This window comes from Engystomops pustulosus, chromosome 1 (genome assembly GCF_040894005.1).
Source record: "Engystomops pustulosus chromosome 1, aEngPut4.maternal, whole genome shotgun sequence".
In the NCBI taxonomy this organism is placed as follows: Eukaryota; Metazoa; Chordata; class Amphibia; order Anura; family Leptodactylidae; genus Engystomops; species Engystomops pustulosus.
The window spans coordinates 76,435,911-76,460,406 of NC_092411.1; the positions used below are offsets into that span (position 1 = coordinate 76,435,911).

The window sequence follows — 24,496 nt, forward strand, 5'->3', positions numbered from 1 at the left end:
TCACCAACAAAGAAAATTTGAGAGGAAGAAAGCCAACAGCCTATTAAGGGTTAATGAAATTGCTAGTCTTTATTCAATACATAGGTGGCCATTTAACTTTTGTAAGGACATTCGTGCGTCTTTTTCCTTGTTTTTACTGACTTTTGGACTTGTTTGATTTATCTTAGAGGTTAATATATCAGGCAGCTGTGCCTATATGGTTTTTGCAACTTTTTATTCAAAAGATGAACAAAAGTCTTAAACTCTTCTTCAACTTCTTCTAAAGTTTTTCCTATGCATGATCAGGACTGGAGTTTATTTGTGACTTTTTAAACTCGATTTGAGACGATATTGCAACTTTTTCATACGTTCACATCTGGATTTTAAAAGATATATCAGGCGCAATACTGAAAAATTCTTCTGAGTTTAGTTTTGCTAAGCTAGTGAAAAAGTAGCAAATTTAGGCACAAATATATCAAATATGCACATAAAAGTCGCAAAAAGAAAAGATAAAAAAGAGAAATGACCCCATAAAGTTAACATAATAATAAAAACTCTGTATCTCAGGAGAGACAATAGGAATGAACCAGGTAGTATGCCTAGGGATACTAAAAGCCATTGATGTTAAAATATAAATACAGTGATGTTAGTATGTGTCATAAAGCCCCATTAAGAGCCTGCATTATAATATGCAAATACTATAATGTACATACACAGATTAAATTGAGAGTCTATACGCTAAACCAAAGCTGTAATTTTTCCTAAATAACTAATATATAAAGTAGAGGGACAAGGCAAGGGCCATATACTACATGGCGTTCCACCCTGACTTGCATAGTACCGTATATACTCGTGTATAAGCCGAGTTTTTCAGCACAAAAAAATGTGCTGAAAAACCTCAAATCGGCTTACATGCAAGCGACCGCGTCATACTATGCGCCTGCCGGCAGATAACATGGTCGCGCCCTGCCGCCTGTTACAGAAGAAAGAAGAGGAGCCGCAGGGAAGCCAGAAGAGGAGCAGCAAAGACATCGGGGGAGCAGCGCTGCGCATCGGGGCCGCCGGAGGGTGAGTATGTAAGCTTTTTTTGTTTTTTAAGTGCTAGGCTGGCTGTATACTTCAGGGGGCAGAATGGGCTGGCTGTATACTGCAGGGGGCAGAATGGGCTGGCTGTATACTACAGGGGGCAGGCTGGGCTGGCTGTATACTACTTGGGGGAGGCTGCGCTGGCTGTATACTACAAGGGGCAGGCTGGGCTGGCTATATACTACTGGGGGCAGGCTGGGCTGGCTGTTTACTGCAGGGTGCAGAATGGGCTGGTTGTATACTACAGGGGGCAGAATGGGCTGGCTGTATACTACAGGGGACAGGCCGGGCTGGTTGTATACAACATGGGGCAGAATGGGCTGGCTGTATACTACAGGGGATAGGCAGGGCTGGCTGTATACTACATGGGGAAGGCTGGCTGTATACTACAGGGGGATTGCTGGCTATATACTGGGGGGGCTGTGACCAATGCATTTCCCACCCTCGGCTTATACTCAAGTCAATAGGTTTTTCCAGTTTGGGGGGGGTAAAAATAGGGGTCTCGGCTAATTCTCGGGTCGCCTTATACTCGAGTATATATATGGTAGGTCTTTCTCAAGCGGTGGTATACATAGAATGGGCTGGCTGTATAGTGCAGGGGGCAGAATGGACTGGCTGTATACTACAGGGGGCAGAATGGGCTGGCTGTACACTGCAGGGGGCAGAATGGGCTGGCTGTATACTAAAGGGGGTAGGCTGGGCTGGCTGTATACTACTGGGGGCAGGCTGGGCTAGCTTTATACTGCAGGGGGCAGAATGGGCTGGCTGTATACTACAGGGGACAGAATTGGCTGGCTGTATACTACAGGGGGCAGGCTGGTCTGGCTGTATACTACAGGGGGCAGGCTGGGCTGGCTGTATACTACAGGGGGCAGAATGGGATAACTGTAAACTACAGGGGGTAGAATGGGCTGGCTCTATACTATTGGGGGCAGGCTGGGCTGGCTGTATACTACAGGGGGCATAATGGGCTGGCTGTATACTACATGGGGCAGAATGGGCTGGCTGTATACTACATGGGGCAGAATGGGCTGGCTGTATACTACAGGGGATAGGCAGGGCTGGCTGTATACTACATGGGGAAGGCTGGCTGTATACCACAGGGGGCTTGCTGGCTATATAGTGGGGGGGGGCTGTGACCAATGCATTTCCCACCCTCGGCTTATACTCGAGTCAATAGGTTTTCCCAGTTTTGGGGGGTAAAATTAGGGGTCTTGGCTTATACTTGGGTCAGCTTATACTCAAGTATATACGGTAGGTCTTTCTCAAGGGGTGGTATACACAGTTTTTATTATTATTTTAATGTGATGTATTGTATAAAGATTATCAATTGTATTAACTCTAACACGCCCATTGGCTTTTTTCCTCTCAAACTTTCTTTGTTTGTGAGCTGGTGACCATGGAGGCCACAGCTTTATGCTTTGTGCACTATACACCAGTTTTTAGATTCTGAAGGCATCGTTGGTGCATCTTATGTAAATTATACTGCAGTAATCTGTGAATAAACATGCCCAGTCAACAATTATAATTTAAAGACCTGCAATATAAACTTTATTATAAAGTTTACAAACTCATTTGTATAGTCATTAAATCAAGTCATTTTCTGTAAAAATGTGGTATATTATGCAGGAGGCAATTCATAGGAAGAGCAGATGAGTAGATTAATACATTGAATTTGTCTTACAAACCACATTTAAGTTATTATCCATTCATTTTGCCTGCTTACACTAGGTGGTCCTACTCAGTAATGAACAGCATTTCCGTTTGCATACAGAGATAGCTATCAATTTCTGAGCAGGACCACCAGGCTGCTTCCCTACGATTTCATTTTAAAATGCAAGTCTGGTGTGTGGATGCAGCCAGAATTAAATACATTCTCACAATACAAGTCGCACTGAATCTGATCAGCTTGTCCTAGCACTCTATAATGTGCTGCAGACAGATAGGATATTATATATAATCTCCTCGGCTCTTCCTGCTCTATAATGTGCTGCATCTGGTTACTTTAAAAATCTTAACCGACAGCATTAGAACAGGAAATCTACCATTAAAATCCATCATGATAAACCAAGGACACTTATTCATAGGCCCAGATGTATAAAAAGTGGTTCTATCTGCCTTATTGCAGTTTGCTTCACTACTGTGCAGGATGCTCCAGATAATTCAGTAGTGGTGCATAGTGTTCAAGGAAACCTACCATGAGGAAGTAGAAATAGATCTGATGGTAGATTCCTCCTGTCTGCCTCTGCCCTAATTTGTCATTTAATAATCCTGCAACCTAACCTAACTTGTTAAAAAATTTACTTTAATAATATGTCAATTAACTGCAGGGGCTACTGGGGCGTGTACTAGCCAGGTGAGCCCCAGTAGCCTCTGCAGTTAATTTACGTATTACAAAAATAAAATTTTTAACAAGTTAGGTTAGGTTGCAGGATTATTAAATTACAGATTAGGGCAGAGGCAGACAGGAGGAATCTACCATCAGATCTACTTCTGATTTCTCATGGTAGGTTCACTTTCAATGGTCTGGCTCTTTCGGCGCTGCAATGGAAAGTGTGCACCTTTTTCATTTTGGTGCAACGGAATTGTTTCAAGTCGCAGTAATAAATGTGTTACAAACTCTGACCAAGGATGACCATGCCCCTTTAAGTGCACAGTTTTCTAAAGTCTCGCACAAATTGCAGCTGTGACACAAAAGAGGTGCAAACAACACTTTATAAATATATGGGTAAGCTCCAAAGACATTCTTTTTAGTGCACAATTAGTCTAAATACTGGCACAATGATATATCTGGGCCATAGATCCAGGCACTGTGACTGGTAATCTTCTATGTATTATCCAAGGCCACCTTCCTTCTAAAATTAACTTATGCTAATGATCCAGATGGGCTCTGTGGGGCATTACAGTAGCCCCTCTGTGCCGTTGCTGCACAGATTGTTACTGTGTCACCCCCTCCCCTTGCTCCATCAGCATCCCCCCCCTCTGCCCTCCAGATCCCTTCTGACTCATTTGCATAATTTTAAAGATTAATTTTAGAAGGAGGGAAGTCAGGGTTAATAAATAAAGAAAGATTACCAGTCACAATTCCTGGATCTATGAGTAAGTACCTCTGGTTTATCATGGTTTATTTTGATGGTAGATTTCCTTTTAATACTACACGTTTTGATGAATTAAAGAGGCCACCCATAAAAAAATCACTACTCATTACTAAAGTAAGCAGCTTCCAGCGCTATCTCCGATTCAGCAGTGTTACACTGCTAGCGTTGTAGGAACCCACCAATAACGCTAGCAAACACTGCTGCAAAGTACAATAGACACTGCTAAAAGTAGTCAGGTGTATTCATGAGGGGGCAGGGCTATGGGTGGTGATCAGCACTCACCGCCGGCCTATGGAGTGGGCGGTCCGGGGAAGAGGCAAAGCCTCTGACCGCCCCCCCCCACCTGAAGTTCCTATTGTACTTTGCAGCAGTGTTTGCTAGAGTTATCAGAGGGTTCCGATAAAGCTAGCAGTGTAACACTGCTGCATCGGAGATAGCGCTACTAGAGTAAGCAGGCCCTAGTGATTTTTTTATGGGCGACAGCTCGTCTTTCAAGGAAGTCTTCCAGCTCCCACACAAGTATAAACCAGGCATGATATAAGATGATAAACATATAACCACTTTTACTAGACAAATGGTAAAATAAAATAAGGAGATCCCTTGTTATGCATCTAGAATCACATTGACCTCTAACATAAAGTGGTTTGATACATAATAGATAGATTGGAATGTACCTTTATGTAGGTACATACTGCATTCAAGTCCTTAACCATTATACTCCCCTGGCATTTGGCACGCTTCCTTTTATAGAGTTTTCTTCTTTATTTTGAAATATTATTTTCATCCGTCAGACAAAGCAGTCTCCCTCATTGTGACTAGGACACGACTTGTAGAGGAATTCATGTAGCAAGAGAGCCCCCTAGTGGCATTTGTCTAGCAATGCATTTAGAATCTGAAATTTCAACCGATTAAAACCAACAATTTATTTGCGACAATTGGACCTGTATATTTTAATGAATATAAGTAAGTTTATAATTTTAGCCTAGTATTAAAACCTTCCTACCTGCACACTGGTGCTAAAGCTGTCAGTAGTAATATATGGTTCTTCTGAAGGATTTACAAATAGTAATGTGAACGTTTGTGCCAGGGTATGCTAATATTTTAATAACTGAACAAATTTAATGTAAGCATTTTCCTGTGATGAGATTACCTGGCCCATGCTAATAATGGCATAAAGATTGTTTCATTAAATTTCTTCCAGTTTGTAAAAATAACTTGGGTATTGGGCTGTGTTATAGTATTGCACTTAGTAAGTAGTTCAAAGAGAACAACTATTCTGATTACTCGCTACAATAAATGCTGATATATCAGACTTCAATATGTTATTTAACACAGTAGATTTAAAGGTAACCCAAAACTATTATATAAGTTATGTCAGTACTAATATTTTTAGGGGAAAAATATATAATCTAGGGACTCTCTGCTGTTGGACCCACCGAAATGGGCAAAGTGGTGGATCACAGGTTCCCATTATTTAATTTACACTTCTGGGTTTGGTTCATACTGTTTAATGAACAGAATTTCCATAGAAGCACCAGAAAAAGCTCTGTCTGTGTTTTATTGACTTCCATGGCATGTCTGGATTGTAGTACAACAGCACTGATACCCAGAAATCCATGTACAGAGCAGGGGGACTTACAATCCCCGATTTTGCAGATTGCAATAGCAAGGACCCCACACACAATCATATATTTATCCCCTTTTTAACCCTTTTAATTACATATGCTGCGTTTTGGGGCTAGAAAATCCCCTTTAATACATTTTAGAGTGATCCCTCCCAGCATACTTCTCCACTTGTGCCAGTTCAGTCTAGTCTACATATTTGTGCTTATTTTATGTCATGTATGTGAACCCCTATTCCAATGTACCGCACCATAGAAATTAATAGTGTCTTATAAATACATAATAATAATAGCATGATGTGACCATTGTAAACTTGACTATTAAAAGTGATTTCCATGAATAAAGTGTACTTCACAACCATTGCTTTATTTAGATACAAGAGCATCCATTTTCACAAGATTGGTGGGGGTCCCTTTTCTCAGAGAAAGGATAACTTATATCCGCTGAAAAAAATAGTAAACATTAAGTATATGATGATATGTACGGTGTTAAATATCAAGTAAATGTTTCCATTTACATAACTACATAATTTACAAAGTAGTAAATTACATCAAGAGATATAGTACCACATAGAACCCTTATCCTGTCTATAGGTGTCAATCTGTATGGAAGATTAGATTTCTTGATATTTTCATGGCTATCCATCTATTCATATATTTAACCTATTCTTGTATCCTATAGGGTTAGAACATTCCCTAAGGAGTCATCACTGGGTCATGACACTGTGAGGGCCCTTATGTACTATGCCTTGAAGGTGTGGAGTGATATCACACCACTGAACTTCCATGAAGTGGCTGGGAATAATGCAGACATTCAGATTGACTTCTCCAGAGCTGACCACAATGATGGCTATCCGTTTGATGGACCAGGTGGTACTGTAGCCCACGCTTTCTTCCCCGGTGAACAGCACACCTCTGGTGACACTCATTTTGATGATGAAGAGTCATGGACATTCCGATCATCAGGTATGTCAGGGTAAGAGAAACCATCAGTCCATAGAATTGCAAGGCTATTTTCTATTACCAATGATTTTATTATTGTAAATAAAATATAATCAATTTTACTGCAACTATTTTAAGTAAAATATGGAAGGCGTGGGATTGCAGCGGGATAGCTGCAGATAGCAAATTCTTTGAATGGACATAGATGTTAAATATTTATTCCGTCAGTAGTTCTGCTGTATTCTTTAAAGACTATATACAATTGTGGAACCCATTTTCTAATGCTCTGGGATGTCAAATGATCTTCATGAAAAATTCTATACTGTTTTGTGATGCTACTGTACACTGTAGATCTTTTTGTCTCCATAGTCAAGGATAGAAAAATAACCCTGTGTATTCAGGTCCTTACAATAAGAATTTATGAAAAATATTGGTTCCATCAAACACTTTTCATTCTAGAATTCTTCTTTGAGAGGACCACCCACCAGAAGAAACAAGTTTCTTCTATACCAAATGATCACGTTAATAAAATGTATAAAATACATGGGGACAATAAAGATGGTAGTTGCAAAGCTATACAGTCTTTAACATTTCAATACAAAATATAAACACAACATATTAATAGAAAATACACAGCAATACAATAGACAATAAATAATTATTACATATTGCATTAGCGAAACTCGGAATACAAATAACCCAAAAGGCATCAATATATCACTATCAAGCATTTAATTCTCCCCTCCCACTCCAGAGGTGTCGGTGCCTCACTCGATCTCCAGTGAGTCAAGTGTAGTTACATAGGATCTTACATGTCTAATTCCAAGTAAAATAAAAGTAAGCCAAATTGATGACATATATATGTATGTATTTATTACACTTATTGGTTAAATACTACAAATCTCTTTCCAGACATACATGGCATGGACCTGTTTGCTGTTGCAGTACATGAGTTTGGTCATGCGATTGGCCTGACTCACATTTCTGATATGGAATCAATAATGCGACCGTATTATCAAGGGCCGGTGGGCGACCCTTTAAAATATAATCTGCCTTATGATGATAAAGTCAGGATCTGGCAGCTATATGGTGAGTTGTCGTATATATCTTTATGCATCACAATAACACTTTTTTGACAGATGCAGTGAGATAAACACGTTTTTGTTACACAAAATCTGTCACATTTAGGATACATTTGTACCATTGTAAGGATACATGGGGTGGATTTGCAGATTGTCTTTACAATGGAGGGATAGGATGTATACCTCTGTATACACATACAGTATGAGACATTGTCCTGCTATCTGGGGGAGGAGTGAACTTGAAGCCAGTGATTGGCTGGTGCTGATGATTATCCCAATAACTGTCCTTATATAGTCTGTTATATCAGTGGGGACCTCCCTCTGCGGAAGCCAATTATAGATGCAAACTAAAGCCTTAAATTGCTATTGCTTAGCATATAAATCACTCATCAGAAGCGAGCAAGATAGATAGACTGGGCAGATGGGGATAAAATGAATGCTTGCCTGTATATGTCTATGGATAGGCTCAGTGTATACGCTGGGAGCTTTCCTGACGTATATACTAAGCTTATCATTGGAGCAAGATGTGATTATAGCCATAAAGGAATTAGAAAAAGGGGGTCTACATTTTTCCCATAAACTTACACTTCAGCCTCATTAACATCAGGATATCAGTGTGCATCCCATTCCACATTTCCCCAGCCATCAAGTCAAACTTTATCAAACATTTTGTGGAAATGTGTTTTAAAACTAAATTTAAAAAATGTGCCAGTTTGACACATTTTACACTCAGGTTTAGCTAGATTATATTTTGAAAGATACACTTAGCATGAAAATATTTTTGGAAAATAAGTAAAATACTTGTAATATATATATACTTCACCACATGACAAAATGTGTACACAATAAAATCAGCAGCACATAGGCTCAGCACAAATCCGATTACTATGCAGAGTTTTCAACTCATGATTTCATGACTTGGTGCACTGTATGTGAAATTAGTTTTTGAGGAAGATGCTGTGTCTTATTTTCTGTTCCAGTGTCCTACATGGCCTCTAATCCTTCACCCTCTCTCACCCCAGGAGTCCGTGAGTCTGTATCCCCAACAGCAAAGCCTGAGGTGGCCGAAGCTGAAGAGCATCCCTTTCTGCCTGATCTGCCAGAGAACCGCTCTAGCATCCAGTAAGACGTCACTAGTTCCAGACAGATGGTCATCTATCCACTTACACAGCATTTCATGTTCAGTCAGCTGGGTCGCTTTATTTTTGGCACATTACAATAAGTTGTTTTCCACATAAAGAACATATTACACTCAGTTATTGTTTGGTACACAGGTAAACATTGCTATCAGTGCATGAGCTGGAAATATCTCTAAGTATGTGACGTAAAAATAAAATGATAATGACCCAACTTTAACCCCTTGCCACTCCATGACGTTCTTCAATGTCATGGCACAACTTTCACTGGCTGAGCTTTCTTCATACACCCTGGGCAATCGCACATGTTAGCCATTTACATACCCCCAGAATAGCCACCTGGGGTATTTAAACACCAGAGACTCATAGGTGCCACTATCTTTTGCCAGATCGTTATCTCCCCTTGTCCCCGTGACATCATCGGAGGGCAAAAATCTGTTGCCCCAACAGCCAGGAGTGTATGCGAGACACCCAGGCATGTCATTCAGCACGATCTATAATATTATGCCAGTGGCATGGATTAGTAGTACTATTGCAGTACATATTAGGATAGATCTGATCCCCTATGGTTCAAATAACCTAGGGGGTGTAACTATACAGTATTAAAATAAATCTACATTTTTAAAAGCTCAAATCCTTTCCTGAGATATTAAGCGGTGAACCCCGTCATGGAACATTGCGCCCAAATTGCCACTTTTTGCAATACAAAATAGTCCCCACAATAGAAGCAATGAAAACGCCTTTTAATTCTGCAATACATGACACCTGTTATTAGCCTCAGAATGTGGCAAAATGACAGAATTTTTGTTGTTGTACAAAAGATTTAAGTTTTTAAATCTACTGAAACATAATAAAAAAAAACCTATACAAAATTTGTACCAACCCAAGGAATAAAGGGGACGTGTCAATTGGAGTTTACAGTGAAAGCAGTAAAAACAAGACCCACAAGAAAATGGTGCAAATGTTTTATTTTCTCAATTTTACCACATTTGGATTTTCTTTCAGCTTCCCAGTACATGGAATGGAATATTAAACACCATAATAAAATTGGTTATGCAGAAAACAAGCCCTCATATAGAACATTTTTCTGTGGGGAGTGGAAAATGGAAACGCAAAAACGAAAAAAAAGTCTGTGTCCTTAAGGGGTTAAGCTGCATATTATCAATGCATGGCTATAACCAGCAATTTAATGTAAAAAGGTGTCCATCAACAGAAGGGGCCCATCTGAAAAAAAAATGTTATGTAGATACTTTGCAATAAACCTGAAAAGAATATAATGGACAGAGATACTCAAAAGGGAAAAATAATTTGTAGATAATAATTGAATTTGGTAATGAGGAACCACATTCTCAACTTTATCTGTAGGGCTTCCATTACTGCTTGAAAACTCAGTGTTATGATTATAACTATTGTTGGAGATATTTACTGGGTCCAACAATAGGACAAAAGAACAAGGAACTGAAAGGCCCCTTAATAGTGCCTGGCTCTTCAGACAGTCATGGCTTCCCTGGTTTGCAGAATATTGGAGATGTCAGATGAGTCATCAGTGCCTCTCTCCACATATTGGCCAGCTGAATGTAGTGACTATTCGGCCACAGCATTTACTGTCTGGCAGTGTCACACACAGTGAAGAAGAAACAGAAGGCAGGACAGGGCTGGGGACACGGCGGGAATAAAATACTAATTGGTTGACTGAATGCAGTTGAGAGGACAGGGCCATCCATCCACAGGCACCAAAGCAGCTGCTTGGTCTGACGTTTACCCCATACATCTGCTGTCATGTGGCATCTACAAAGATTTGATTGTTTGCTTGGTACAGTGAAGGTTTAGCTGTGATATGTATGCCATTGTTATGATAAAGTAGTATTGAGATATATGCTAGTCTCTCATCAAGTTTACTGCTTGAAAGTAGCACAAGGCCTTAGCAGCATCTTCCCTGAGCTTAGCTTAGCTGGCATTATTTACTAACTTTTTTATTTCACAACCAAACTGCTCTAAAGTTGATGATCCGTAAATTACTTTAGATTCATTATTTAATGCATATTTTGTATTGAAAATCAGTGTCATTGACTCTACAAAGTAAACCATTATATTTACACCACAAAGTATAAATTCATCTAGGAAAGCTCCCCTATAAGATTGAACAGCAGAATCTATTTATTATACAGAACAACCAATAGATGCATACTGAACTAGTATATGCCAAATGGATACTTCTTTGTGATACACTGTGTAAATGAGGGTCTATGAATACATTTGGCAGATGCCCATGGAGTTTACCCAGGACATTTGATTACCTTGAAATATAAATTCTGTCTGAACAGAACCTAAATTCTCTTTCAGGAATTTTTGAATTTCCTTTCCCATTTCTATTTCGTTTCCTTTACCCTATAATTTCAGCATGGCAGTAGATTACATTGGAGTTGATTTGAAAGGACTGAAGGCACTTATTCTAAATAGTCAGGGAAATTCTGAGCCAAACATTCTGTCTATGTAACAAAGCCAGGATTCCTGTAAGCTCCTGGATACCATTGCTGTAATCTTCAGCCATGCTTCCATCTGGGGATATGACATGCTTTTTCAAGCAGGTTGTGGAATTTCTGGAGATGGAGACATTTACTTCAATTCATTCAGTATCTAGAAACAGCAAACAAGATTCAGAATCCTGAACAGGGTTAAAGGACACCACATTAATTATCCTAAAATCATATTTTTTATTATGTAAATGAGGTCACCCCTGTTACACCTTCCCTCTCCTCCCCCTGCTCATGTCTGTGTGTAATGCATAGTTAATTATTGCTAGTGCTTGTGCTTTATCTTCTGCCTGTAAGACACATCAGCTGCACACTTAGTATTTCGGAGTAACATCATGTCAGGCTGTTATAATTGCTATAGGAAGCAGCCATGTGTATAGGAGTATCTCATACACACACAGGCTGCACCAGCACCAGGAAGCACATTGAGGAGCCAGCACCAGGAGTGTCACATAATTATGCAGGCTATCAGCCATGTGTATAGGAGTATCTTATACACACAGGCTGCGGGGGGCGCCAGCACCATGAAGTACATAGAGGAGCTAGCACCAGGAATGTCAAGTCATTGTACAGGCTGTCAGTCATGTGTATAGGAGTATCTCTTACACACACAGGCTGCAGGGGGTGTGTCTGCCTGAAGCAGGAAGCACATAGAAGAGGCAGCACCAGGAGTGTCACATCATTATACAGGCTGTCAGTCATGTGGATAGGAGTATCTCATACACACAGGCTGCAGGGGATGCCCGCAACAGGAAGCACATAGAGGAGCCAGCAACAGGGGTGTCACATCATTTTGCAGACTGTCAGTCATGTGTACAGGAGTATCTCATACACACACAGGCTGCAGCGGCCACCAGCACCAGGAAGCATATACAGGAGCCAACACCAGGAGTGTCACATTATTATACAGGCTGTCAGTCATGTGTACACAAGTGTCTTATACACACACAGGGTGTTAGAACCAGGAAGCACAAAGAGGAGCCAGAACCAGGAGTGTCACATCATTATACAGGTTGTCAGTCAAGCACTGGGGGATGTGGTTGTGCCTCCCACTCATGAATAAGCCGGGCAGCTGAATATGAAATTGACTTATTGGACCCATCTCAGGTCATTTGCATACCGCTTTAGGACCTGATTGCTTAAGTTTACAGGCATGTAGACGGACACAGTAGGGATAGGGACAATGCTTTCTAATGGCAGCTCATGAAAATATATTTAGCTTTGTGGGATTCAGGTTCTCTTTAAGAATCATTCTGCAATGCATTTAGATTCAACCAATACCTGAAAATATACTGTCACATATAGGACTGTTCATCAGACAACTTTAGACTAGTCTTATTATACCACATTTATAAAATAAAGATTTAAAAATCAAATAGGATTTCAAAATTGAATGTATCATTAAAGAGGCTTTCATCATTATGAAAATGTCACACATAAATTTTTTTCAACTTTATATTATTAGCATCAAATCTTTAAATATTTCCCTTTTCACAATGATCCAAGGCCTTTTTTAGGTCATGTCCTCTTTTAGGTCATGTCCTCTGTAGCTCATGTGTCAAACAAGGATAGGATGAGCAGAGTACACTCATATTAAAATCATTTATAGACATGATTTCCTGTAGTACTACTTAAGAAAGCAAGACAACTAGGGTGGCACTGGCAGATTTTATGTTTGTAACAAGCACTGGCACAGGATGTTGAACTACACATTTACATAAAACTGTAAACAGCAATCAGGGCCGGCTCCAGGTTTTAGTGGGCCCCTGGGCAATAGAGCCTCGGTGGACCCCTTTATGGGCCGCCCTCCAATAGCCACACTGCCACCATTACCCCGCGTATCCACCCTGCCCCCCCAGCCCTGTTGCCACACTGCACATTGTACCCCCCCTCCAGCTAAACTGCCCCCTAAACCTGTAGACACACTGGGGGTCATTTATCAAGGGCCTGATTCGCGTTTTTGCGACGGGTTAACCACATTTTTCAGTTTTGCGCCGATTTTCCCTGTATTGCCTCGGGATTTTGGCGCACGTGATCAGATTGTGGCGCATCGGCGCCGGCTACACTCAACGGAAATCGGGGGGGCGTGGCCATACGAAAACCCGACGGATTCGGAGAAACCGCCACAATTTAAAAAAAAATAGACATGCGGTTACCTTCACCCGCAATGGATCGTGTACTCCGCTGGACCTCGGCGGACTTCAGCGCAGCAGCGACACCTGGTGGACTTCGGAGGAACTGCCTTAGTGAATCGTCGGAAGACCCGAATCCAACACAGAGAACGCGCCGCTGGATCGTGAATGGACTGGGTAAATAAATCTGCCCCACTGTACCCCCCCTCCAGCTACACTGCCCTCCTCCCCCCATAGACACACTGTATCCCCCCCCCTCAAGGTACACTGCCCCCCGTCCCCCCTCGAGCTACACTGCCCCACTCCCCTCAAGCTACATTGACCCACCCCCCTTCCAGGAAAGAAGAAAAACTCACCTTACCTCGTTCCCCGAAGCAGCGCAGGAACAGCGGCCATATTTCTTCAGGATGTGCCCACTGTACGCGCCAGCTTTGGAGCCAGAACACCTGATCTGATAACATAATCATGTGCGCCTGCTTCAGAGCCGTCGCATACCGTGCGGAGCGCAGCTTTGGAGGAACGAGGACAAGTGAGTTTCGGATTCTGCTTCTATGCTGCGCTCCCGACAAGCGCAGAGTCTTAAAGCAACACTGGTACAATTGATCCGGGGACCCGAGTGGACCCCTCCAGCACCCCGGGGCCACGGCACTTGCCCAGGTAACCCGGTAGTGCTAGCGCCGAGCCTGACAGCAATATACATACGGTAATGTACATACTGGTTTTTTTCGGTGTCTGATTTTTTTTCCTTTATACTCTATAAAAACTGTCCCCATACTAGCAGACCTCCCCTTTAAAAGATCAAGGGGGTCATTTATCATATGCTGACCTTCTGATATAACCGGTGTCACACAATTCTGGTAGTACCCGGCGTAGAATTGCGCTATAACTTGCAAACTTTGAGGCCTGAATGTACGTATGCCGTAGCTAGTGTGGACACGTGGGCAGGTTCACTTTGCCAAAAGCCGCACCCCCTTCGCACCGCCCCATGCCCACTTGTCTTGGAAATGGCTTGAAGGAAGAACTAATTGTAATTGCTGGTGGTTTGCAAGTAATTGTGATTATTTCAGAACTTGTACACCAAGTACAAGTCCTGATAAATCTCCTCTCAATTTTCTTTCCAAATGTGGACAGTCTGCTCAAAGAGGTTTCAGTGCAATAGAATGATATTTCATTATCCTTGTTGTCCAGACAATGAGTCATATTATGCTAACAGACAACGTACATATTTACATGTAATATTTGTTCATCTACTTTTCTAAAGAGCCCTAATACAATACAAACAGATAAGGATTTGTATGTATCTCTCCTGCCAGTCCCTGGTCTCTGGGATAAAGGACTTTACACCATCTCTTCAATGGGACTATGATAATCTATGATATTTCTCTGTGAACTGACTCATTTCATTAAAGCACACAAAGTTCAGCCCATCCTTAGGAAAGTTAATATTACATTAATAAACAGAACAAGCTAATTCCTTCTGTTCTGCACACTTATATTTAGCAGCACTTTTTCGATCCATGCACACCTGTGTTCAGCAGTTTCCAACATGTACGTTGGTTATTTATAACGGGAAAAATAGCATAGCAGTTAGGATACATTTTTCTGCTATAAATAACGGAAGCTATCCTTCTGTATATTGAAGTTATATTTTTCTATAAAGGAGAAGCGCACTGGAAACCCCCAACACAGATGTGAGTTGGCAAATTGCAATGTACATAAAGAAGAGGTTGAATAGGTTAAAGGGCATCTACCACCAGGGGCTCTGGGGGTTTTAATGGAGCCTGGAGCCCCTCAGGCTCATTTGCATACAGTCTTTCATCCTGGTGGTAGATGTCCTTTAAGAGACTCATTCCCAAAACATTCTCTTGACCATTTTTATGACTGTAGGAAGAGTACTATTTCTGCCCGCTGGAGGACAGTGTATCCCTCTATCTATAACACTGGATTAACCTGTATATAGAATTCACAATAATTGGCATATAGGTGTCAAAAATACAAAACAGGACACCCTGGCCAATCATAGCCATAAGTGCATGCTAATGAGCCAGGCGGACATTACCAGAGCCCCTCCGTGCTGCATCTCCTGTGCTGCACAGCCTGTTACATTTTCCCCTCCCGCTGTGTGCTGAAACTTTCTCTGCTGTAATGAGATCAGGCAGAGGGAGTGGTGCAGTATTGAGAGAGCAAGTGCAGAGGTGGTGGTGGGAGGGGGGGTGAGACAGCGTAACAGCCTGTAAGCTGCATCAAGGAGGGTCTCTGGTAATATTGCCCATAGCCTTTCTGGTTCATTAGCATAATTTTAAAAGTTGAAATAGTGCAGTCTATTTTTTCCCATTTATTCATTATACTTACAACATTTCAAAGATAAAAATGCTGTGTATAAAATTCAAAAACCTCACCCCACAAAAATATATACATGCCAATGTTTGGCTTATGTGAAAATGATTTTTCTCTGCACCATAACTTTAATTGAAATAGCTTTAAAGAGAACATGATAGGCACATCTAGGCCCCCAAACTAAAGAGCCTATCTAATTTACTGTAGTGAGAGGCTCTGCATGATGATATTGAAATGAGCAAATTAGTAAATCAACACCCCTATCCCCATTCTGCATTGTAATCCTGTGAATTGAGTCAACACCCTGTCCCTCCTCCACACATTTGTGGCGCAGGCTGCACTATACCCGACGCAACACAAAATTATGCACTGAAATGCTCAGTTACAGTCCAACAGAAGTGTGTTGCACGCCCCATGTTAAAAGTACACGAAAAAAAAATGGTGCACTCTGTTGGAGCATTGCAGGGGGTGCCAGATTCATGCAAAACGGGTGCCAGAAATCATGAATCTGGCGCAACTTGCACACCACACAGGCAAACAGCACATAGTGCAGATTGGTCTGTTTTTAGTAAATCTGGGCCATTACTTTTAGATTTCATCCCATAGGTCCAAAATGCAAACTCCGTCCCACATAAGATTTAATTTGTCCTACACACAGATAAATCAGTATTTTACTACTCTTCAGTGTTAGATAGAACACGGAAGATACTCAATACTTTTCTGAGCTCATTCCAAAGCCAATGAATTAATATGCAAAGACTGCTTGATGCCTGAACTGAAAAACAAGAATATCACTTATGCAGTGCCATAAGGGATCTGATCTATTTGTTTGGATTATTAAATCGGATACTCAGCTGTCACAGCGGAAAAAATCATTGAAATGCTTTTAAGGAAATGTTCCAACTCTGTCATAAATGTCATTTTATATATTGAGTGCTGTGAAGTATGTGTCCCTCTAAAGATCTCCCCTTTATTCGATATTTGTCAGATTAAATGGTTTCTGATCTTTTAATAAAATGTAGAGTAGTGCAGTTTTTTAGTACAAAGCTAATACTCACCTTCCAACATCACTTTGCAGCTTATAAATAGGATAATGGAGCCTCTATTATATATTATAGAAGTCTCTGGGCATGTGCCAGGTGCTTTAATGCATTCAACAGAACACCAAGGTGACTTAGAATACGTGAAATCATTTATATCAGGGATATACTGTTTCATCATTATAACGCTATTGCTGCAGAATCTCTCAACAAAAATGTATGTTTTTTTTCTCTCAGGCTAAGAAAGGATGAGCCTGACAGATGTAATACACACTTTGATGCAGTAGCTCAAATACGTGGAGAAGCATTCTTCTTTAAAGGTAAGGTTCCTTGTCTGATGTCAGATACGTGAAATAGTTTGGCTTTTAATACTATAGATATTGGAGGTAACTATGATGATAAAGTAATTAATACCATTATTATATGTGATATTATGTGATGTGCTGCATGTACCATTTTTTTGCTTATGTGTGTAACAGGCTTTTCCTTCTTTATCAGACATTAGCAGTATTATTTGACATAAATAATTCGACCTACAAAGTGAGGTCACATAAGAGAGATGATGTACACTAATATCTCTGAACAGAAATTATGAAAAATTATGAAAAGGGAGGCCTTTTTTGCACATTGTGATGTCACACCATGGAAATAATGCACACTGTGATGTTTACAAACAGAAATAACAATCTATTTTTTAACACTTCATTTATACAAAAGAAATGTCATACACTAGAAATAGAAAAATTACAAACATCATGCTGAGCATACAGTCAGATTAAATAAACACTTATCAAAAGTGAAACAAGAACTTCAATCAATTTCCAGGTCACCCCCTCCCCACCCCCCACAAGGAGCATGTAGAGAGAAAAAAAATGATAACCTATTTCACTAACTTTCGCAATAGGTCTGCTCTTTGTTATTATGGCCAACTTCAGCACCAAGAAATCCAGGCTACTTTCCCAATGAGCTGTTGTAGGTAGTACCAAAGTTTTCTAATTATACAATATAAGTTTCTTTGCTATAAGTAATCCATTAAGCACGTATAGAACTGCAAGCTTGTCTCCCACTTAACCCATTCTTATACCCAGAACACAAGTCTTAGGATGCTTTAGGATCTTTACCTGAGAGATCACCCGTCATCTCTCAACCACTTCCACCCAATAACAAAATAGTTTTGTACATCTCCACATCATGTGCTAAATCAGCACTTAGCAAGTTACACTTAGAACAGCAGACATCTTTGCCTCTCCTAAAATGGTTCAGTAATTTTAGAGTATAATGTACCAAGTGAATTAAAAATAATTGAGAGAAAACAGATGACTTATTGCCCGCAACCCTATCAATCATATTCAAAACGTTACTCCATTCTTCTAGAGACAGATCCTTCAGGGCTGCTTTCCATTTAACACATCTAGACAATGCTCCTTTAGTCCTAATACCGGGTTTTACCAGCCCATGTTTAAAATTTAATGTCCTGACTTTAGTCTTTAAACCCCAAATATGTCTCCTAAATAAATAAGACCCCTCGGACACCACAACTCCATTATCTCTAAAGCTTCAAGTGACCACTTACCATCTCCCCACCACGATTTCTCCTTACAACATCCATTAATAACAATAAATAATTACAATTATAATAACATAACACAAATGGGATACATTTTAGCACTTCTGGTTGTAAATATTTTTGAGGCCACACTACTATATTTGTGCAAATAAGCTTACTTTTGCCCTAACATGTAACATATAAGAGGCAGATTCAAATCAGGCAAATTCTGTATTTGTACTGCTAAAAATATCCCAAACCAAAAAGCACTAAGAGTATTTCTGGTCCAAAATTACAACTTTTATTAAACTTAACACATTAAAAAGGTCATATAACAAACAACGCATAAAAACAAATTAGAAAAATGGAACTCCTATATATAGCCATCAGGCTAGGAATACAAACAGGAGTAAATTACTAATATTGCAAGTGCTAAAGTGCATATAAATTGATCACTGGGTAATAATCACTAAAGATACTATTTTAAGGTGCATATACACAGATAATACAGTACAAAAGACAAATTCCCATATCTTTATGCTGCAATCATGGTAATTCTAGTTATTGTCTTATTGCATATATCCATTAAACACTCCTTAGTCCTAGCCGTGGTCTGTCACCCCAACGCACGTTCCGCATTACCTCCGCTTCCTCAGGGCGTATGGGAGGAGGGCACGATGTACCGTCTAGCCTGAGACTTGTAAATGTCTGTAACTTTTGATATAATACAGGCGGTCCCCTACTTAAGAACACTCGACTTACATACGACCCCTAGTTACAAACGGACCTCTGGATATTGGTAATTTATTCTACTTTAGCCCTAGGCTACATTGATCAGCTGTAACAGTTATCACAGGTGTCTGTAATGAAGATTTAGTGTTAATATTCATTCTTATGACAACCCAACATTTTTAAAATCCAGTTGTTGCAGAGACCAAAAAAGTTCTGGCTGGGATTACAATGATAAAATATACAGTTCTGACTTACATACAAATTCAACTCAAGAACAAACCTACAGACCCTATCTTGTATGTAACCCGGGGACTGCCTGTACTGCTAAAACAGCAATCCACAGTTACTGCGTAACATTGCAATCTTAACCAGACATTCCCCAGGATGCAGAATTGCTAAAGGGAAGGGGTAGAATGATAGACAAGGCCTCTTCGAGGTTAGATATTAGATATAGCGGCAATCCTAATAGGACTCTAGGCAATCAACAATCCCATGTCTGATTATACCATCCTATGAAGATATCATACTTCCTTTTTTAAACAGGAATAACAATGTAAGTAAAGTCTAAGTAAGGCCCCTTCCACACTTGCGTTGCAGATCACGTCAGAGTTTGATCAGGGGGCGATCAGAGTTTGGTCAGTGAAAAACTGACATTTTGCATCAGAGTTCAATCAGTTTTCAGTCAGAGTTTGTTCAGTGTCTCAGTTTTTCAAGCGCGTTTTCAATGCAATTTCAGTGCCTTTTTCACGTGAGGATAACGCACATGAAAAGGACTCAGGACTGAGCTCTATCTTTTCTATGGCAATTGATTGCATATGTCTCAGAGTGCAATGCCTTTTTGATGCATCTCCATAGACTTGTATGGTGCGTTTTTCACGTCCATGACTTGCAAAAGTAGAGCATGCTGAGATTTAAACGTGTATGTGCGTGGAAAAAATGCACCATACAAGTCTATGGGGACGCATCAAAAACGCATTGCACTCTGAGGCACATGCAAGTCCAATGCAAGTGCAATGTATTTTTTCACACATCAATTGCCAAAGAAACAATAGACCTCAGTCCTGAGTCCTTTAAACGCATTGAAATTGCACTGAAAAGGTGCGTAAAAAACTGAACAAACTCTGACTGAAAACTGATTGAACTCTGATGCAAAATGTCAGTTTTTCACTGACCAAACCCTGATCGCACCCTGATCAGACTGTGACATGATCTGCAATGCAAGTGTGGAAGTGGCCTAAGAGAGAGTGCTCCTCAAGACCTCCGACATAGCACAACATTTGCTTACAGCTGCGAATGACTGAAAGACCCTTTTCACTAGCCTCAGTGAAACAGGGATCAGTCAGCCAGTAGCCTGCCAATTACTTAGCATACAAAAAAACAAAAAAAGCACAGTGTAACAGTAGTAGAATCTAGTGACAGTAATATCGACCAATGTAGCCAACAAAAGGCCTCTTATTAATGAACAACAAAATACCAAACAAAAGAAAACAAGAGGAAAGGACAAGGCTTTAATGCAACAACATAAAAGTGAAAATCTTTATTAGTGAACAACAATAAAAATATATAAAATAGACTGAGAAACATCTCAGAATGGATACAAGAAAGCACGCCAGGTAATACGTCCTAAGATACATGAACTAAATATCCAATATACAGTATAAGAGACCCAGATATGTAGTAAACAATACTAGACAGAAGTAGATATCAAATAATAATGGTGTAGAGCCCTTATGTAACTGACAAGTAACCTGTAAAAATATCAGGGGTCACAAAAGCTAAATCATAAACAGTGATAGACACAAATAAATAGTACAAACTAAGTGGAAGCTAATGTGACCAAACAGAGGACATGATATTACCTGACGTGCACCCCGACGCGCGTTTCAATCGCAGCAGGCCTTTGTCAAGGGACAAAGTTCATGTATCTTAGGACGTATTACCTGGCGTGCTTTCTTGTATCCATTCTGAGATGCTTCTCAGTCTATTTTATATATTTTTATTGTTGTTCACTAATAAAGATTTTCACTTTTATGTTGTTGCATTGAAGCCTTGTCCTTTCCTCTTGTTTTCTTTTGATTGGTATTTTGTTGCCAATTACTTAGGTATAAGTCCATCCATAGCAGGGTTATATTGGGCCAGAAGCCAACCCATATATCTCTTAAAATATGCTCGTGAGTATTGGTACAACCAGGTTTACAGATAAGCAAAGGAAAGCTAGATAGTGTTTGCTGCCCCACTGGGAGAGGAGTGGGCAAGCCAACTTAGTTTGTGCGATATTCGACAGGAATCTCCCTCCAGAAAACATCATCATGGCTACACATATTTTGAGGTCTATTTTGGACACATTTGTTAAGGAAATATTATACTCAAAACGAAGTCAGCAATGAAATATAGACCCTACTGACTTATAGGGTCAATTATGAAGTGTTTAACAGGCAATAGGATAAAGGGGATGCAGAGACCTTAATGCTATCTAACAGTATTTTAAGTAGTACATGGTTGGGAGATTTTGTATTGGATCATTCTTCTGTAATATGTTAGGTACTTTTTTTACACTTAATTTGTTTATAACGTGTGTGTATTTATTCTTTTTCATAGGTAAATATTTTTGGAGACTAACCCGCAATAAGCATTTAGTTTCCCTCCAACCTGCTCAAATCCATCGGTTCTGGAAAGGATTGCCACTAAATATGGATAGTGTGGATGCAATCTATGAGAGAACCACAGACCACAAAATTGTCTTCTTTAAGGGTAAGTGTAGAAGCTTTTAAGTGATGGGAAAAAGTTTAATCTGGTAAAAGGTTCTCTTTGTGAAGGAACAATGGAAGGGGGATATGTGTGGGGCAACAATGGGATGGAGAGATGAGGGGTCCACAATTCGAGTGTAGGTGGTAAAAGGTTTGCATTAATAAGGTTCAATTAGGGCATGGGATACATCAAATTGCCCCAAATGTGGGATGGAAGGGGCAGATATAATACACATGTTTTGGAGATGTGTTAAAATCGGGCCATTCTGGAATGCAGTATTAGAAATAATAAGGAAGGTTATAACCCTCCAGGTCTCCCCAATTACGTGCATCCTAGGATGGCTTGAGGATTCATGTGAAGGCATTGCACTGACACTAACTGCTGCAAGACTATTATATCAAGCCCGCAAAATTATTGCATCACACTGGATCCAACCCACTGTCCCTACCATTACAGAACTTTGTACAAGAGTAAATAACTATATTAGACCGGAAAGAGCGGTCTATAAAAAGAGGGGTACTTAAGAAGTTCGATGCTGTTTGGGGTAGTCGGATCTCTACTCCAGGTTTACCATCTGGAGCTCTGCTTAAGATGCCATGATCCACATCTAGAACTCTGGAAAAAACAAGTTTTATATACAATAGGATCTTATTAACACTCCCGATGCCTTTCTTGGAACATGTCGATCTGCAGGACAGATCGTTATGAGCCCTACAAGTTGGTATTGGGAATGAAAAAAATCCCTGGTATAGGAACCCTGATAAAATATACGCTGCTGCACTGCTTCTCTTGCCTGGAAGGGAGGGGAGGGAGAGGGGAGGGGAGGTTATTGTTGTCTGTATTGTATGTAAAATTGCATTTTGCAATGTTCACGTTATGTTTGTAATATTCTGTTATGAAAATGGAAAATGAAGTTGGTGGTTAATAAAAATTACCTGATTTAAAAAAAAAAAAAAAGGTTCAATTTAAGGGGGATATGAGTAGGGCAACTATGCGAAGGAAAGATGAGGGGTCCACAATTCAAGGGGAAGATAAGGGGGATCACCATATGAAGGGCAAGATGAGCGTTCTTGGGATATTGGCCCCGTTTACACAATGGGGGTCATTTACTAAGGGCCTGATTCGCGTTTTCCCGACGTGTTACCCGAATATTTCCGATTTGCGCCGATTTTCCCTGTATTGCCCCGGGATTTTGGCGCACGCGATCGGATTTTGTCGCATAGGCGCCGGCATGCACGCGACGGAAATCGGGGGGCGTGGCCGAGCGAAAACCCTACGGATTCGGAAAAACCGCCACATTTAAAACAATAAAAGTGTCGCTTGGGACGTGCTTACCTTCACTTGGTCCGGCTCGGTGAAGTTGAGTGCGTTCAGATGCTTTTCAGTGCAGCAGCGCCACCTGGATCCACCGCAGAGAACGCGCCGCTGGATCGCGAACGGACCGGGTAAGTAAATCTGCCCCAATGCGTTTTCATATAAGCGATATGCACATATGCATGTTTAGCATCAATAATAATGATTTGTTTCGCTTTATACGTTTGCAATGTGTTTCAAAACGCAATGCATCATGTGAACAGAGTATATATAATGTTTCCATGTGGCATTAGGTGGGCCGCTAGAATCAATTTCACAGGTGGGACCTAGACCCCACAGTCCAACACTGGTTAGACATACCTATTGGCCGTATACATAATATTAATCAATACCCGAGCCTACCATTAAACATACAGATATGTTAGTGGATTGTGACTTTTGATACACCCAGTATTTTATCAGTTGGAAAGTATCATATACTATCATTTATTCATATACATATATATATATCCTGCATTATTCATGCCATAGAATGGTCTATTCTTTGCCCTAGGCCATAAAACTATAACGGCATGCTCATTGGGGAACTGAAGGTCATAACATTCATATTTACATTATATTTATTTAAAATGTACAATGACTTTAGATGCAGTATACACTGGATTTACTCAACTTCTTGTACTTCTTCCTCCAGAAAACCAACAGGTCTATAACTAAAATCTCTGCCAGTTCAGACCTGGACAAAAGAGGTTTGACATGGTGGAAATCCCATTCAGATTTACTAAGAAGCTGAAGCCTCTTAGTAGATCCGGGACGTTGTGCACCGGTTTTTTGAATTCTAAAATTCCAGTCTTAATAAACTGCGCTATATGTAGTTTGCCTGTGTAGTGTGTAGATTCCGAATCTCTGGCCCTCGTTCTTCATGAATATGGTGACCTCTGCACTATTCCAACTTATTTTTGGTGAACCTTTAATATGGGGCATGCAACACAATTCTGTCAGACTTTGCATGTTAAATCAAGCGAGCACCAATTGAGCACCGAAATTTCATGTGAAATTTGTGTCACACGAAGAATAGTGCAGCCGCGACACAAAAGAGTTGCGTACGACACAAATGTGGTGCGGCCCCTTCTTAAATACTTGTGCAAGCATTTTGCACCAGAAAGAA

At 40.4% G+C, this 24,496-nt stretch overlaps 1 protein-coding gene across 3 annotated transcripts in view; it reads left to right on the forward strand.

Moving 5' to 3' along the window:
- Nucleotides 1-24,496, forward strand: part of MMP17 (matrix metallopeptidase 17) — a 109,092-nt gene that overhangs the window by 78,516 nt on the left and 6,080 nt on the right. For 2 of the 3 annotated variants that reach the window (XM_072144416.1, XM_072144418.1), the window contains exons 4-8: nucleotides 6,468-6,751; nucleotides 7,640-7,816; nucleotides 8,790-8,931; nucleotides 17,226-17,308; nucleotides 21,865-22,017. In XM_072144416.1, the coding sequence (XP_072000517.1) occupies nucleotides 6,468-6,751; nucleotides 7,640-7,816; nucleotides 8,790-8,931; nucleotides 17,226-17,308; nucleotides 21,865-22,017 (839 nt within the window). The remainder of the gene's footprint in view (nucleotides 1-6,467; nucleotides 6,752-7,639; nucleotides 7,817-8,789; nucleotides 8,932-17,225; nucleotides 17,309-21,864; nucleotides 22,018-24,496) is intronic. The other variant, XM_072144417.1, reaches the window with a different exon arrangement.